The following is a 16,316-nucleotide window of genomic DNA, read 5'->3' as shown; positions in this document are numbered from 1 at the left end:
GTGTCAGCAATTTAATCCAAGAATAGTAATCAGTGCATTTATTTCTATCTTCTAAACCAGTACATATGAACAAAATAAAGTAAAACCACTTTCTCCAAATGAAGTAAGTGAGATGCGAGATGTGCTATCCAAGAACCTTTACCAGATACGTCAGCGGGTAAGACTTCTTTTTATGTAAGCCTGTCTAGATATTAATGTTTAGCTCTAGACACAGTCAAACAGAAGATAACTTTTACTAATATTCTACATTTGCATTTGTCACAATCAAAACGACATAGTAGCTGTAAGAACAACAAACCAAGGTACCTAAAAAGACAATAAATAATTAAAATCCATTTAAAAAGAAGGCAAGTGATGTTTCATGAATTTATTTTCAGTCAGAGCAAAGCACAGTGGTCAATTGTGCTGTCCTTTGATTGAAAATACATTTATGAAAAATTGTTCCATTTGCCTACCAGATGGTAAGCCAACACTGACCGTCCTTTTAAATTGATTCTTATTATTGTATTGTCTTTTTGGGACTGTTTGTTGTTCTCCCTATGTTCAGTCCCCATTGTTTGTTGAATTTTATTATTTTTCACATCATTTTTATTTTTCTGGAGCCACGACCTCAACACCAAGGTCGAGTGGGACAGTACTTCCCAACATGTTTAAAATGGTGGTTTCTGGCTTAAGCAACCTGGATCTTGGAGTATTTACTTATCAAATTCTGTTTATCTACCATTTATACTAAACATACTGCACCCGATTGGGGCCCATGGTGTTCCTGTATTCTTTTTCTTTGTGTTTCCTTACATAGCAGGTGTGTCAAGAACTCATTACACTTCCTCACAGGGTAGAAAAGATTATTGAGTAGTACATTGCTAATTATTTTTTAGCTATTACATCATTAATTGGTAGACTGGATGTCTTTTAGGTGTGTAAAACATCTGTTGCTTGTTGCAGACACTCTCTTACAATAGGCATAGTCTTGCAAGTGGGACCATGGAAAAACAAGCCAAAGAAATCCTGATCCGCCGAAGGCACAGCATGAGAGAGAGCCTGAAGAAGCACAACAGTCTCCTGACAAGGAACAAAACGGTAGCCAATTTATTTCAGTTTCTGTTGTCCGCATTCCTTGTGTAGAATTTCTTTGTAGCAAGCAAAAACTGCTTAGCAGAAATGTCTGAACAGTTATACATGAGCAGATTTAACCTCTTACGAACATAGGAACAGTATTGCTAGTAAGGTTGATGCATTTACTTGTCAGTTTGCATGGCCTGCGATATAGTTGCACAGAATGCAAGTTAAAAGTTGTACTAAAAGCGTGGCCCACAATATGTGGTTTGTCTTGCAAAATACTTTCTTTGTTTTTGGGATGTGGGAGAAAACCTGAGTGCCCGGAGGAAACCAACGCAGACACAGAGAGAACATAAAAACTTGCAGATGTAGATAGTACCCTGGCTGGAATTTAAATTGGGGACCCAGCGCTGCAAAGCGAGAGTGCTACAAACTTACTACCGTGCTGCCCAACAATATAATTGCATCGAAACATGATACAATTATATTAAAAAGACGCTTCCAAAGAGTTGCATTTGCTGTGTGACGATTTCCATCGGAATAACATGCAGCATGCTGGCTGACGTTCTCGGTAATGGTTGCGGTGTAAGCATAAGTTGCATCTGCAATGTGAGATGGGGCTTTACATCACTGTTGCGTAGCGATCCTATTTTTCAGACTCCCGACAATTTCTATGTAGGGCTGATATTACATGCAGCTATGTTTATCTCATTAGGTCACATGTCACGTCAGGTAAGCTTTAGGCTTCTTTTTCATGAGGCTGAAGGCATAGCCCACCATGGACTTGCATCTGAACACGGCTGCCATTTTTGGCTGCTGGGTAACACCACTGTGTGTCAAACATGATGATGATTTCTAATAAAAGTTTATGCTGAAATCTGTTGGAAATCTGTCGGCAGTCTGTTGGCAGGCATTAGATCCCTCTCTGACCAGTACAGTATCTAGTCACCCTGAGATTCTTTTGGTCCATTGTCAAGCTGCATACACTTATAAAAAATACATAATCCTGCATCAACGTGGAATTATTTGCATCTCACTGACCATCACTAATAGGACACATCAGCACCAGCGTTTTTTTAAGTTTTGTTGGATTGTAATTTATAACCAATGACGGGCACAGCTTTAGTAAGCAAGCCCAATTATGTTTATCCACAGTTTAGGTAAAGGCGGGTAAACAACTGCAATTTACCATATATACTCGACTATAAGTCGAGAAATTTAGGTCTGATCTACTTTTGTGAAGTAGGGGGGTCGACTTATACTCGCATCAGACCTAAATTTCTGACTTGCAGCTGAGTATCAAGAGTCCCCTCTACTCTGCATCTGCTGCATTCTGCCCCCCTAGTGCTGCCAGCCAGTCAGATCGTATCCCCTGCTCTAATAAAATTTTTGGTTGCCACAATGTCCCTCCCCCCTCCCTGCAGGAGAATGGACTAACCCCTGCTCATTACATATGCCTTCAGGCAGCGGCTGAGAATGTTGACCTCCGCTCAGCACGTGATCCTCCGTAGCTGCGGGGGTAGGAGCTGCTCACTGTGCCTCACTCATTGTACCTGATAGCTGAGATGACTAACGAAGCTCTATCCCCAGCACACGTTCTATAAACAGCACTGACACTTCAGAGAGAGTGGCTATTAGACAGGCTGTGCTTATGACAGTGATGCGGGGGGCGGAGCTTAAATCGCCGGTGTTTTGTTAACAAAAAGCTGCTTGCATCAGGGACAGCTGGCGAAGACAATGATCGGTGGCTGGAATGGAGGGATTCAGAGCGGCTCTTACCCCCATTGCGGAGGTAAGAGCCGCTCTAAATCTCTCCGTTCCAGCCACCAATCATTGTCCATTCCTGTACATGTATACCTGATGTCCACAAACTGGATGTCATCGTACATGAGCACCTATTGTTGTTTTCCCTGCACAGCTCACTTTTGCTCATTAACTTCTTTTCATAGTGCCATACAGGCAGCTCACAGAAATGTAAGGGATTGGTCAACCAAAATACGGTAACCACGAAGAGCCGTTTAGGGCAGCAAGTGTTGCAGGTTTTTACTGAGCCTGTGGCATCTGTGTAATGCTTGGTACACACAATGCATTTTTTCTGCCAATTTTCCTTTGATTGATTTTTTTATTCGTTTTTCCGCTTGATTGTCTTATGTTTTCTTATCAATTTCAATTCACTTCTATGAGAAATCGAGCAACAAAACGATCGAAAGTAATATCGGTCATGACGGAAGTTATCTATCGAATGCATCTATCGAACGCAAAAATGTATTGTGTGTACCTAGCATTATTCTGCTATATGTGCTGTACCTGCATCTTATGAGGAACAAGTAGTGCCAATCTTAGTTGGAATAACACTTTGTTTTAACAGTCTTGTTTACTCAGTATGGCTGATGAACATTGCTTGTATGCTGATTGTTGAAAAACAAGTTTAACAATACTGTTGACTTTATTCTTAGCTTCCTGCTCATCAAGCTCGATTTCTGTCACTTCCGGGACACACAAAGTTGTCTGACAGACCAAAAGGAAAAGCTGCAGCTTCTTTTCGAGGTGAGACACTTATTAAGTTAAATAGAAGCATATATATTTGTCTTATATGTTTTAAAACTTAAAACCATCAATCGTAATAGCAAAGTCCAGAAAAAGGTTAGCACACCACTTTCTCAAATGCAAGCTCTGTTTATTCTATCAGCAGACACAGTGGCGTAACTACAATTCATGGGGCTCCCCAATGTTCACCCCTTTCCTTGCCTCCTCTTGGTGCTCTTCACGGCCTTGGAATCCATCTCACAAGGGTCATAAAACAAGTGCGGTCATCAAAATCTTCACACCCTGTGAAGAAACGCGGAAAAGCCGCCGCATGGACGCAAGATAAGGTGGTTGTTTCCGCGTCTGTCATAGAGGAACGCGGAGAAACCGCCGCGTCTGACGCGGCGGTTTGTACGCTTAGGCCTGCCTCTCACAGTAAGGTGGGACGCGGAGAAAACGCCGCACGCTCGGACAGCGTGGTGGCGGATTCCGCATCCCATATGGCTACTACATTACAACACATGACTGGTGTGGCTGGGACCAATAGTCCACACTGGTTCAGGAGGACGCATGTGCGCGCAGAGAGGCATGGCTTTTATGGCAGTCAGAAGAAGGTCAGCTGACCAGGCCGGTCAGCTGACACTTGCAGCATCTTTCATTGGTCCAGCAATTAAGGGAGGTGATGGAGAGCACTGAAGTATATATACTGGATGCTGGTCATTCTCTGGTTGTCTGGCGTTGCGATCACTTAGTGGTAGCACTCAGACCTGTCTGTATCTGTGTTCTAGCATAGTTTCCAAAGGTGTTGACGGCCAAGGATCTTACACCTTAGAGTTAGGAAATTATACTGTATTATTTGTTATGACCTTCTGCCTGCCTGATTATTCCTTTTGATCTCTGATTCTGTACCTTGCTATTTCTGATAGCCTGTTGCCAAACTCTGCCTGTTCCTGGACTCTGTATCCGCCTCCTGATTCTGTACCCTGCTATTCTGATACTCCGTTGGCGTACCCTGCCTGTTCATTGGATTCCGTATCTGTCTCCCGAATCTGTACCTTATCTGTCTGTGTGTTAACGACCTGGCTTGCCCGACCTCGAGAACTAGCCTTACTGTTAGAGGCAGTTCCCAGATCTGTTAGTGACACTCCCTCACACTCTGTCCTTCCTCTCTCTGCTTAGCTCCTCCCCCGGGAGAGTCTAGGCCACGGAAGGTACTTACTTCTGTGTGAACTCAAAGTATTACTGTTGCATTAACACTCACTCGTTGCTCAGGTGTCCAGAGGTTAGAATATATATCTGATTATCGGTGATACAGCAGATCATCAATAATCGGGTATATTCTGCATTGTTGGTGATACTGCAGTTCACCGGTAATCAGACCCTCTCTGTGTTACACCGATCGTTACACACCCATAGCAAGTGTAGCCACAAAAACACCGGATCTGAAGTACAGTACCCTGTATTGGAGGAAAGGAAGGTTAGTAGTTAGGGCCCGTACAGCTCTGGGCCCTCCTGCAATCGCAGGAGCTGCTGCCCTCTAGTTACACCCTTGGACAGACAATTGATTCAGGCCATGAAGGGTCCCCTTCATCAAAGCATAATGTAGACAAGATCTTGACTATGTTATGCTTCCAAAAACATAAGGAAAAAAGAAGGGGTCGGCACTAGATACAAGACTTGGCAGTTCCCAAGGGTTAATATATGCAACACGTGGGTCACAAGAGACTCAAGATCCCTATTCCCAGGGGTAACAGGTGACTCACTGTGCCTCCGGATTGTTAGACATCCAATATATCAATAGAGAGACAAAAGCATCTGGACACCAGTAGAGTAGCGATGAAAAACACCAATTTATTTCATCCCCAAATGATACAGATAAGGTGTATGGGGGCTAACAGCCGTTCCGTGAGGGTTGCTTGCTTCCTCAGAGACCAGACAACACCTGTATCTTGTGTCAGTATCTTGCCTCTTATCATGCCATTGACAGACAATACTTAACTTCCACACATCCATTTAGATACCATACCAGTTTGTATTTAGCAATTTTTTGAATGTATCTTCAGCTAATCCAAGATGATTTTCCTTCTTACCTTAATATAGACAGAACAAAAGTTAATTTGATTTGGATAAACTGGTCCACTCAGCACTGTCATTTTTTATGCACTGTGATGATCTAATATGAGGGCATTCATACTTATGTACACAGCACTGATATGGAGAAACTCTGGTAGGGAGAAAAGATTTATTCTCATTGCTATGTCTTATAATAAGATGCCCCTGTCTGCAACATGGTCACAGTGAAAATGTGTAACAATGGAGTTTAAATCTGTTATCCTTATCAAAGTGCCTGATGAAAGACAAACACATTTTCTGTGGTCAGGGCCAGATTTCTGGCAAGGCCACATAGGCCATGGCCTAGGGCATTAGAAATTTAGGGGTGGCTCAGGGAAGGGCAGTAAAGCTGTTCTATGCAGCCATCCCTATCTACAAGGACAGCTTTAACATTTGAACTCTCTGTCCTGTACTTATCATCCCTGCAAGACATGTAAGCTCTATCCTGAAGGTACTGTACACATCAGCCTAACTCACATGGTGACACAATAAATGGGTCCATCATTAACGAGATGGCAAACATAACTTAAAAGTTCTTAATGAGACACTTAAGTCAGAAAAAAAAATGAGTTTTACTCACCTGGGGCTTCTACCAGCCCCCTGCAGCAGTCCTGTGCCCTCGCAGCCACTCACTAATCCTCTGGTCCCCCACTGCCAACTAGTTTAGTTTTTGCCGGCAGGCCCGTCAGGACTGGCCACGCGTAGCTTTTTCCGCATTCCTGACTGTAATTAGCGCTATTGCGGACTGCAACGCGTACAAAAATACGCGTTGCCGCATTACGAACGCATAGATATGCGGCAACGCATATTTTTTTAGGTGTTGCGGTCCGCAATAGCGTTAATTACAGTCGGGAATGCGGAAAAAGCTACACGTGGCCAGTCCTGACGGGCCTGTCGGCAAAAATGAAACTAGCTGGCAGCAGGGGACCAGAGGATTAGTGGCTGCGAGGGCACAGGACTGCTGCAGGGGGCTGGTAGAAGCCCCAGGTGAGTAAAACTCATTTTTTTTCCTGACTTAAGGTTCACTTTAAGGAAAACATAACCTATAATTTATATGCGTATTACTAAAATAGCTATTGTCTGTGAAACCAATGATGGAAAATAAGGAGAATTCTCATTGGGGCACACAGATATCAACCATACAGACGGTATAGTTGGCCTAGGGCGGTAAAAAGTACAAATCCGGCCCTGTCTGTGGTACCTAATAAGATCAATAAAATGTTTGTGTGAGTATGACATTTTCACTTGATCGATCGTTTCAGATTAGATCAGAGAGGGATCTATCAGATGGTTGATCTGATGGCCATCGAGTATTGTATTACTGTTGGTACACACCATGCAATTTCTCGTCAGATAGATGGGTCGAATCAATTATTTCCGACAAGTCTGATCTGATTTCCAATCATTTTTCTGAATGATTTTGTATAGAAGTGATCATAAAAATGATCATAAAAACAATTAGAAATCAGATAGGACCTGTCGGAAATAACCAATTCAACCCATCTATCTGTCTGGAAATTGCATGGTGTGTACCAGGCAAAAGATGCATTAGTAAATATAGTGATTTCATTAACAAATTTTATCTCTGAAATGTAAATATTGTTACACAGAAATACATATCAGCAGTACACTGTGTTAATTTGTCATATAACTTTTGCTATGAATATAAACATGTTTTGCAATATACAGTAGGTGACAGTGACTCCGAGGGTGGCACCTCCAGCCAAGAGTTGAACTTCTACCCTAGGGCCAGACATATCTTGCACGATGAGAAGCAGAAGCGTGGTCCATTAAACAGTAGGGTGGAATGGACAGATGAAAAGTTGAATGGTAAGACTCAGGAATCCAGTTCAGCAGACACATTACCTCATCAAAGAGGACCCTGGGAACCATTGCTACCTAAATCAAGGTTTGGAACCTTGAGGGAGGACGGAGGTGCATTTGATGAAGACACACCACTTCCACCGCCAAGAACCAGACATTCTTTAGAGGCTGAAAACCAAAAAAGGAGCCATAGGGAAAGTCGGCCTGACCCTCGATCTCCAAAATAGTAAAAAAGTGCAGGCATGAAGAAGCTTTCTTACAGAAAATATGTACTTTAAAGTTTTGCCATATATATTTTTATAATTCAGCTGGTCTGTTGAACACAATGCACTTTCGGATGTCTTGAAGATCTAGTGCTACACAAAACACTAAAGACTTGTGCCACTGTGAAACTGGATATCTGTGTGGAGTTTGATTAGTGGACCCAGTAGATTGGTCTAAAATAATGCCAGATTAGTTGTTTACCTTATTTAAAACTTCTTTTTGAAACAGTTCTACAATGTATGGAAATTTCTAATTAAAATTTTAACTGATGAACATGTGTACTGTAAGAATTCAAAGACTGATCGGGTTTATCATTTTAACAACATACGCTCTGGTGATTTTACCAGGTGGTGGCGCAAGTTCAAAGAATCTTTATTTTTTTCCAATAGAGCTGCATCAGGATATATACATTGTTACTCAAAGTACACCAAAAATACCCCAAATCTTTCTATATAGATTCATATGAAGGTATATGATTATTTGGTTCTTTTGGTAAGGATAAGGATGCTGTCATCTGCAGTCCTGATGTGATTGATTGTGATACAGAGACCAGAGACATGCATAGCACATTTCCTCTTACACATATGTATAGTACGAAAAAGATTTATTATATATTGCAAAGATTTAGGATCCATTCACATTGCATTTGTTGCATTTTGTCCCAATGGACAATATAGTATCCCGACCAGACAATATAGTATCCCAACAAGATCCAACTATGTTTCTATGGTAAGTTCACATCAGATGCAGTGTGGGGGGTTCCCTCAACTTAATGCACAGTTTACCAGGTAACATGCATGTGTACATACTTTCAGTATATTGTATGTTTCACTTTATGCATTGCATTGCACTTCTAATGTGAAATGTGACTTTTCTCCACCATTGTACTACAATCTTTTCGGAAGACAACGTGTATAGTGTGAAAAGACCCCTACTGGCACATTTGTCCTGAAACGTCTACTGTTTGAAGCAAACATATGCACGCTAAGGAGGGAAGAAGATGAGTGCATTCAATGGGGGTGATTTACTAAGTGAGAAGTGAATAGAAGAGTAATGAAGTCTTTCCTTTAAACAGACAATTAGATTCAGGTTAGGTTCACAGTGGGACATTGCGGTGCGACTTTATGGGGGCACCTTAACACATAAAGTCGCACTGCAATAGTAAATCTATGGAACCTTCACAATGCATGCAGTGCGCTGAGATTCAGCATGCTACAGTATCCCAATGCACTGCAATTAATACAACACTGTATAAAGCATGCATTAACAGAGAATCAAAATAGATTTTATTCACCAAGTACAGAGTATGGTACAAGAAATTATTTTTAACACATAATACAGCAGACTTGCGTATGCAGAGCACGCATACTGTACATAAGTACATATACAATGCTATATGGATACACATAAACGCATGGGGGGGGGGGGGGGGGATAGTGTACATAGTTTGGTTAACACAGCATTTAGGGCAAAAAAACAAGGGGAATGAAGAGACCTAGAGGTCCTGGTGGGGATGGACCTGATTCGGTGACCCTATGGAAGTAGATTTAGGTTGTGGTTGGCGGGTTGGAATGGGTCATTTGCAATCTTATCTGCTCTGGATTGCAGTCTGAAAGGGTATAGGAGGTCCAGGAGTGGGAGGCAGTGAAGCATACTTTTCGTTGATTGTATGCTTCACTGTATGCCACCTAAAGGTCGCTTAATGCGCAGTGTGACTTTTTCGTTCCATCCCTGTTATACAGGTAATGCAACGCAACGTCCCACTGTGAACCTAGCCTCAGCAGATTAATGAAAGAAAGAAAATTCATCACCTATGGCTGGATGTTTAACATGGACTCAAGTGTAATTCTCTGCACATTAACTTTAGTAAATCCCTCCAGAGAGTTATTCTCCTGAAACAAGAATGTTCTTATGAGTCAGGGAATAGCTGGATCTATCACAGGCATCTCTTGGCATTCTTTTACTTTGTTCACAAATTCCAATGAAGTAATTTGACTTTTAGTTATTGACACACGTGCATCAAAGCAGACGTAAACTATAAGATCTGGGTTCACTTGCTTTACGTGAAGGAAGAATGAATCATTACCTGTATATAAAATGTGTGATCAAAGTGTGAATAGAAACATGTAGTGCAAGGCTTATAAAGAAAAATATATAAATATTTAATTGTAATAAACATGATACAAGAGTGCTTGTAGTGACTATGTCAGGACTGTGCATGGGTAAGAATCGGAATCCTCACTGTTAAAGTGAATGTATAGTATTGTGATTTTTTTCATATACTTTTTTTAGTCTTAGCAGTAAAAAATAAAATAAAAATAAAAGCATATATTTTTTTAAATCTAGAAATATTGAAAATGTGATATTTGTTTACAGCATCAACTGGTAGTTTATATAGAAAGCTTTGTAAGTACAAAAAAACGATGTTTTACTGTAGTGACTAAAAAATAGTCAAGTTCCATATACCGTATTTTTCGCCGTATACAACGCTATGGAATATAGGACGCACCTAGGTTCAGAGGCCAAAAACCAAGGGGAAAAAAAAGAAAACTAAACCTGGTGGATCCATATTTCAGGAGCACCTTGTACATGACCTCCCCCAAATGGTGTCCTCCTGTGTCCTGCTGTCTGCCTCCACTGTCCTGCTGTCTGCCCCCATTCGTCCTGCTGTCTGCCCCATGTGTCTACTGTCTGCCCCCATGTGTCTGCTGTCTGCCCCATGTGACTGCAGTCTGCCCCCATGTGTCTGCTGTCTGCCCCATGTGACTGCTGTCTGCCCCCATGTGACTGCTGTCTGCCCCAGGTGTCTGCCCCACGTGTCTGCTGTCTGCTCCCATGTTTCTGCTGTCTGCCTCTATGTGTGTGCTTTCTGCCCCATGTGTCTGCTGTCTGCCCCATATGACCTCTGATCTCGTGCTGCCTCCCCGCTTGCCTCTACCCCCTCCTCCTGGTGTCCTTGGGTCCCCCCGTGTGGGAATAGGCAGCAGCTTACCTCCTCCATCTTGCCTGCGGCGATTGAAGACATCCCGCTTCTGTGGGCGGCTTCCTCTAGTGCTGGCTTGACACGTCATCAATGATGCGTCATTAGAAGCCGGCACTAGAGGAAGCCGCGGGCAAGATGGAGGAGGTAAGCTGCTACCGCTGCCGCTTCTCACACAGGGGGACCCAGCATCACGAGAAGGGGGTAGAGGCAAGCGGGGGGGGGGGGAGCAGATGGCCACAGCAGGACGCACAGGCAGGGAATCCTCGATAACGGTGGGTCGCGATTCATATCGCCGGGCATTCGTAAGTCGGAGATTCCCTGCCTTTGCTGTATAAGACGCAGGGACTTTTTCTCCCCATTCTTATACAGCGAAAAATACGGTAGAACAAATGGCTATAGTTATCAATCATCAAGGCTAGAGATTTAGCTTTGTAAATCACTCCAGCCATACACGTTATTTTTTCTTGCAGATTCAGTTGCTATTGGAAGACTATTCACTATTAAAGGGAACTTGAAGCGAGGGGTATATGGAGGCTGCCATACTTATTTCCTTTTAAACAATACCAGTTGCCTGGCAGTCCTGATGATCTTTATTTCATCTTTAGTGTCTGAATCACACACCTGAAGCTACAAGTACAGTATGTAGCTAAACCAGTCAGAGCACCTGATCTGCATCCTTGTTCAGGGTCTATGGCCAGAAGTATTATGCTGGGCATACACGTGTCGACCCGGCAGCTCGATTAGCCGCCGGATCGACTCCCGCCGCGGGGACCCCGCGGCCATCCGGATCGATTCTCGCTCGAGCAGGGAATCGGACCTGTCGGATATTATCAATCGAGCCATCAGCGGCTCGATTGATAAGGGAAAAATGAATAGTGTATGCCCAGCATTAGAGGCAAAGGACAGCCAGGCGATGTGCATTGTTTAAAAATAAATAAATATGTCAAAGGATCATTAAGGATAAACTGGAGGAGGAGTACACTCCAAAGAAAGCAAGTGTGCTAACTAAATTATAAACATATAAATTTTATTGTTACATTCCATAAATAAATATGTCAGCCTCCACATAGCAAATAACTGTGCTAAAACTGTGCGTTCCTTTTAAATTGTTTTCATAATTACGTTTATCAGTTAAGCACAACTGATGGTTCCTTTTATAACCTCTTGAATCAGAATCAGATGTTTTTCGCTAATTGTGGCGGGTGCCGCACTCAAAGTTATTTGTGGTACACATTGGCGTTGGACATAGCAATTACAAACATTGGAGAAAAACAGTCATAGTGCAAAGATACATAAAATACAGACAGATTAAAGAAAAAACAAGCATTCATGCAAAACATGCAGATATAGGGGCCTATTTAGCATTAAACAGTAGTGCGAGGCGACCTTGAGGCCATGCAAAGGAGTGGAGGACATGCAGAGTGAGGGGCCCTAGTTAAGAAGGAGCACTGCTTGGAGGAAAAAGGAGTTCCTGTGCCTTGAAGTTTTGGTGTGAATAGTTCTGTAGCGTCGACCTGAGCGCATGCGGTTGAAAAAGCGACTGCCAGGGTGGCGGGGGTCTTGTGCAATCCTGTTTGCCCTGGTTCTAAGCCTGGATGCGTGAAGGAGGTCCAGTGGTGGCAGGGGTGTCCCAGTGATTCTTTCTGCGGCATTGATTACTCTTTGTAGTTTGTACTTGTCGCTTGCGGTAGCGCCTGCGCACCATACGATGATAGAGGAGCAAAGGAATCCTGACTCTCTGCATTCCCAGCTTGGGATTAAGTTGTCTGAACTTTTTTTATTATTTTGGGCTCATTATTAAAACATGGACCTAAAAAGCCTCTACATATCACAGAGATGATTGAACACAGTTTTTTTTTTTTTTGACGTGAAACTGTACCTGCTCGTGTCCGAGAAGTGCACTGCTACCAAGGGCGTAACAATAGACCCTGCAAGGTATGCCCCCGCAGGGGGGCCCAGAAGCCACAGGGCGCCCCGTGGGGGAAAAAGTTTTGAGAGACTGACAAGCAACTAAAGGCATGGAGAGAAAACGTATTCTACTCTCGTACCATTGTTATGTTGACTGCATGTGTCTACCACACAGATAAGGAATCATACACACTTTGGAATTTGTACACTGTCCCTGCTCCCTAGGGTTCGTAAAAAAACATCCGTCTCACACTGCAGCAGTTCTGATGACTTCATGTACAATGCTACAAACAAAGGAGTCACAGTAGGAAAAAAAGTTGTAGACCTTCCCTCAGAAGAGATTCCTAGATTCTTATCACACACAGGCTAGTGACCTCAGGGTGTCTGATTACTGGACACAGTGGAATGGGAAAGATTGATGTCTGAGTATCACTGCCTCATTGAGAGCTTGTTGTCTCACACTGAGTCCAAGATCCTGTAATAAGAGCATCAATCAGTGACATTCTGAATGTTTTGCCAAAGTTACCGTGAATAGTATATCTTATGTTCAGCATGTCATTGTTGTTCCCCCATATTGCATGTGCTCTTATGTAGTAAAATAATATGGCTGTGTGTGTATATGTGTATGTATGTACTGGAAGCAGAGCTGCGACAAGTCCTTGTCAGCTGCAAGGGGCTGGAGGAAGCCCCGTAGATCAGGGGGTAGCATAGAATGCTTGACATTTCCTTTAAGTCTAAGTGTTTTTCTCTGCATGGGGAAAACACATTGGCCCTCAGTTTTCCTGTGCAGAAAGCGAGGGGGAGTGGGGGGGGGCTCTTCCAAAGTTTCGCAGGGGGGCCCAGTGATGTTTAGTTATGCCCCTGATAGAGAGGGTGCATTTACCTGGATGGCGCTCCACTCTCCTAATGCTTCCTGCTTCACAGATGGAACTGGTGCGAATGAGGAAGTGTCGGGAGGATGGAGTGCTGCACCAAGAGAATGTCATCCAGGAAAGTGAACGCTCTCTGCAGTGGCCCACTTCTCAGACATGAGTCTGTACAATTTCACAAATCTCACAAAACTGTGCTCTGTCATCCTTAGTGTTGACCAAAATACATAAAAAGTAAAATAGACAACCAAAGTTGTCTCCTTCCAGCCAGCACACAGCCAAAAAGTAAAAAGACTATACAGTTACAGCACACCTGAAGTGAGAAGATATGCAGGCTGCCATATGTATTTCCTTTGAGGTTGCATTTACAGTCGGATGGTGCGGTTCAATGCAACGTTATAGTCACAACGTGTCTGCCTTAAGAGGTAACGCACTGCAAGCAGTGAGTTACCACAACGCAACATTTTCAATGCGACTTTAATGCCGCACTGTGAACTGTATTGCGGCGTTAGCATCGCAGTGCGGTAAGCTGCGTTATAAGTCTTTATAACACAGCTCCGCAATGTGGCACTGTGAATGCGACCTTAAACAGTGCCTGGGTGTCCTGTTGATCCCTTGCCTTTAATACTTGTAGCCATAAACTCTGATCAAGCATGCAGATCAGGTGCTCTGACTGAAGTCTGACTGGACTGTCTGTATGCTTGTTTCAGAAACTACTGACAAGAAAGATCAGCAGAAAGCCAGGCAACTGATATTGTTTAAAAGGTAATAAATGTGGCAGCCCCCATATCCCTCTCAGTTCAGGAGTGCTTTAAATAATATGACAAATGCACGTCCCAACCAGGAGAAAAACTACAATTGCATAAATTTAGCAGTACTTTTTCATGCAGTGGATACAATGGGGTAGGGATCTTCTGTTTTGGCTTTCGTTGTTCCCTTTGACTTCCTGTTCTCTCTGACCCTGTCACTGAAAGAAGGGAACATAGACATAAACATCATACACCACACTGGCAAAATATTTTTATTGCTTCCTGTGTTTTCTGTGCTGAGATTTTGTATCAGCTTTTGTTCTTGGTAAGTGTATCACTGAGGCAGGGAGGTGTGAGAATCTCTGGGGGACATTTATCAAGAGTGTCTGAGACAAAATATTGGTAGGTTTTTAGAAATTCATGCAGAACTGTCTCAGGCATCTTATGAACTGACTAGATAGTGTAGTTTCCTTCTAAAACTGTTGTAAAATAGGAGGAGCTAGGAAGATCTCTCAGACAGTGCAGTGTGTGAGGGAAATTGCTGTTGCTGATGTAACCAATACATCTGCTGTGTTGCATCAATACCCAGCACTGGAAGGACAGAACAGCACAGAACAGCTTCACAGGACACCTGGCAGCAGGGGGGAGGAGCACTTCACAAATCATGCCTAGCCTGCACTGCTGCACTATCTGTAGAACTGCTATTAGGCATTTCTTAATCTGCAGCAGTTTAGAGATGGATTTGCACTTTTCTTAACTGTGTATGTTCTAGAAATTCATGCTAAACTGCCACAATAATGTAGGATTTAAGAAATTTCTTATTATCATGCAGAACAATCCACCTGCTGGTTAGAACTGTTTAAGAAGAAAAAAACTCGGTAATGCTTTGATAAATCTGCCCCAGACACGCTTGATAAATGTCCCCCACTAAAACAATAAACCTTCAAAATGTTTTTAAAGTAGAAAACAAAGCATAAAAATACCTACACATATCACCTTAATAATCCATAGGAAATTATAGCGCCACCACTTTCAGAAAGTGCATCCACAAATGAAAAAAAGTATATCAAAAAGACCTTTACACATAAAACGTACCCTTCTGTAAAAAAACACAAGTAATGTCACCTTCAATCACAGCACAAGCTTTTCACCAAACTGATGGGCCTTTATACAAAGCATTAATGCAAAGAGATTGCCAGTAACGTTACTGTGCATTATTTATGCATTTATATTTGAATTGTAACTTCATTAATAATACACAAGTCATTTTTTCAGTTTAACGTTGTTAAAAATGATCTTTCCATTTCAGCTTGTTATCAGTTATGTATTTCTAATATTGCCAAGCAGTTCACTCCTTTACAACCATAGTAGTTTTATAGTGTGTACTATACAGAACGCTCTCAGATCCCTGTCTCTCTACACATGTGCAGTATTTAGGTGCACAGAGTAGAAAGTGATGTTTTGGCTTTCTCAGGTTTCCATGAACAATAAAGTGCCTCCTTGACAAAGGGGTTCTTTGAGACCCCTGAAATGTTGGAAATTCCAGGGATTGTTCTATGAAGTTTATGAATAGGAGTGCTTGCTAGTTCTACATTCTTTACTTATTGTTTGGCATGACAAAACCAGCTGTAAGCACCTATAACCTGGCATATAGCGCAGTACAAGTATCCTCAGATAGGCCTGGTGCACACCAAAAACCGCTAGCAGATCCGCAAAATGCTAGCAGATTTTGAAACGCTTTTTCTTATTTTTCTGCAGCGTTTCAGCTAGCGTTTTGCGGTTTTGTGTAGCGGTTTTGGTATAGTAGATTTCATGTATTGTTACAGTAAAGCTGTTACTGAACAGCTACTGTAACAAAAAACGCCTGCAAAACCGCTCTGAAGTGCCGTTTTTCAGAGCGGTTTGCGGTTTTCCTATACTTAACATTGAGGCAGAAACGCATCCGCAATCCAAAATCTGCAGCAGCCCAGGAGTATGCGTTTCTGCAAAACGCCTCCCGCTCTGGTGTGCACCAGCCTATTG

General features: G+C 42.6%; 1 protein-coding gene across 1 annotated transcript in view; it reads left to right on the top strand.

The window, feature by feature from the left end:
- LOC137546166 (sodium/hydrogen exchanger 2-like) overlaps nucleotides 1-8,058 on the top strand; it is a 129,952-nt gene extending 121,894 nt beyond the window's left edge. Inside the window, exons 9-12 of the mRNA XM_068268247.1 lie at nucleotides 61-157; nucleotides 946-1,080; nucleotides 3,516-3,606; nucleotides 7,387-8,058. Coding sequence (XP_068124348.1) covers nucleotides 61-157; nucleotides 946-1,080; nucleotides 3,516-3,606; nucleotides 7,387-7,748 — 685 coding nt within the window. The 3' untranslated portion in view covers nucleotides 7,749-8,058. The remainder of the gene's footprint in view (nucleotides 1-60; nucleotides 158-945; nucleotides 1,081-3,515; nucleotides 3,607-7,386) is intronic.
- The last annotated feature ends 8,258 nt before the right edge of the window (nucleotides 8,059-16,316 follow it).

The sequence above is a fragment of the Hyperolius riggenbachi genome, chromosome 2 (genome assembly GCF_040937935.1).
Source record: "Hyperolius riggenbachi isolate aHypRig1 chromosome 2, aHypRig1.pri, whole genome shotgun sequence".
NCBI classification, from domain to species: domain Eukaryota; kingdom Metazoa; phylum Chordata; class Amphibia; order Anura; family Hyperoliidae; genus Hyperolius; species Hyperolius riggenbachi.
The sequence above is the reverse complement of the archived record's forward strand: the minus strand, read 5'-3'. Positions and strand labels throughout refer to the sequence as shown.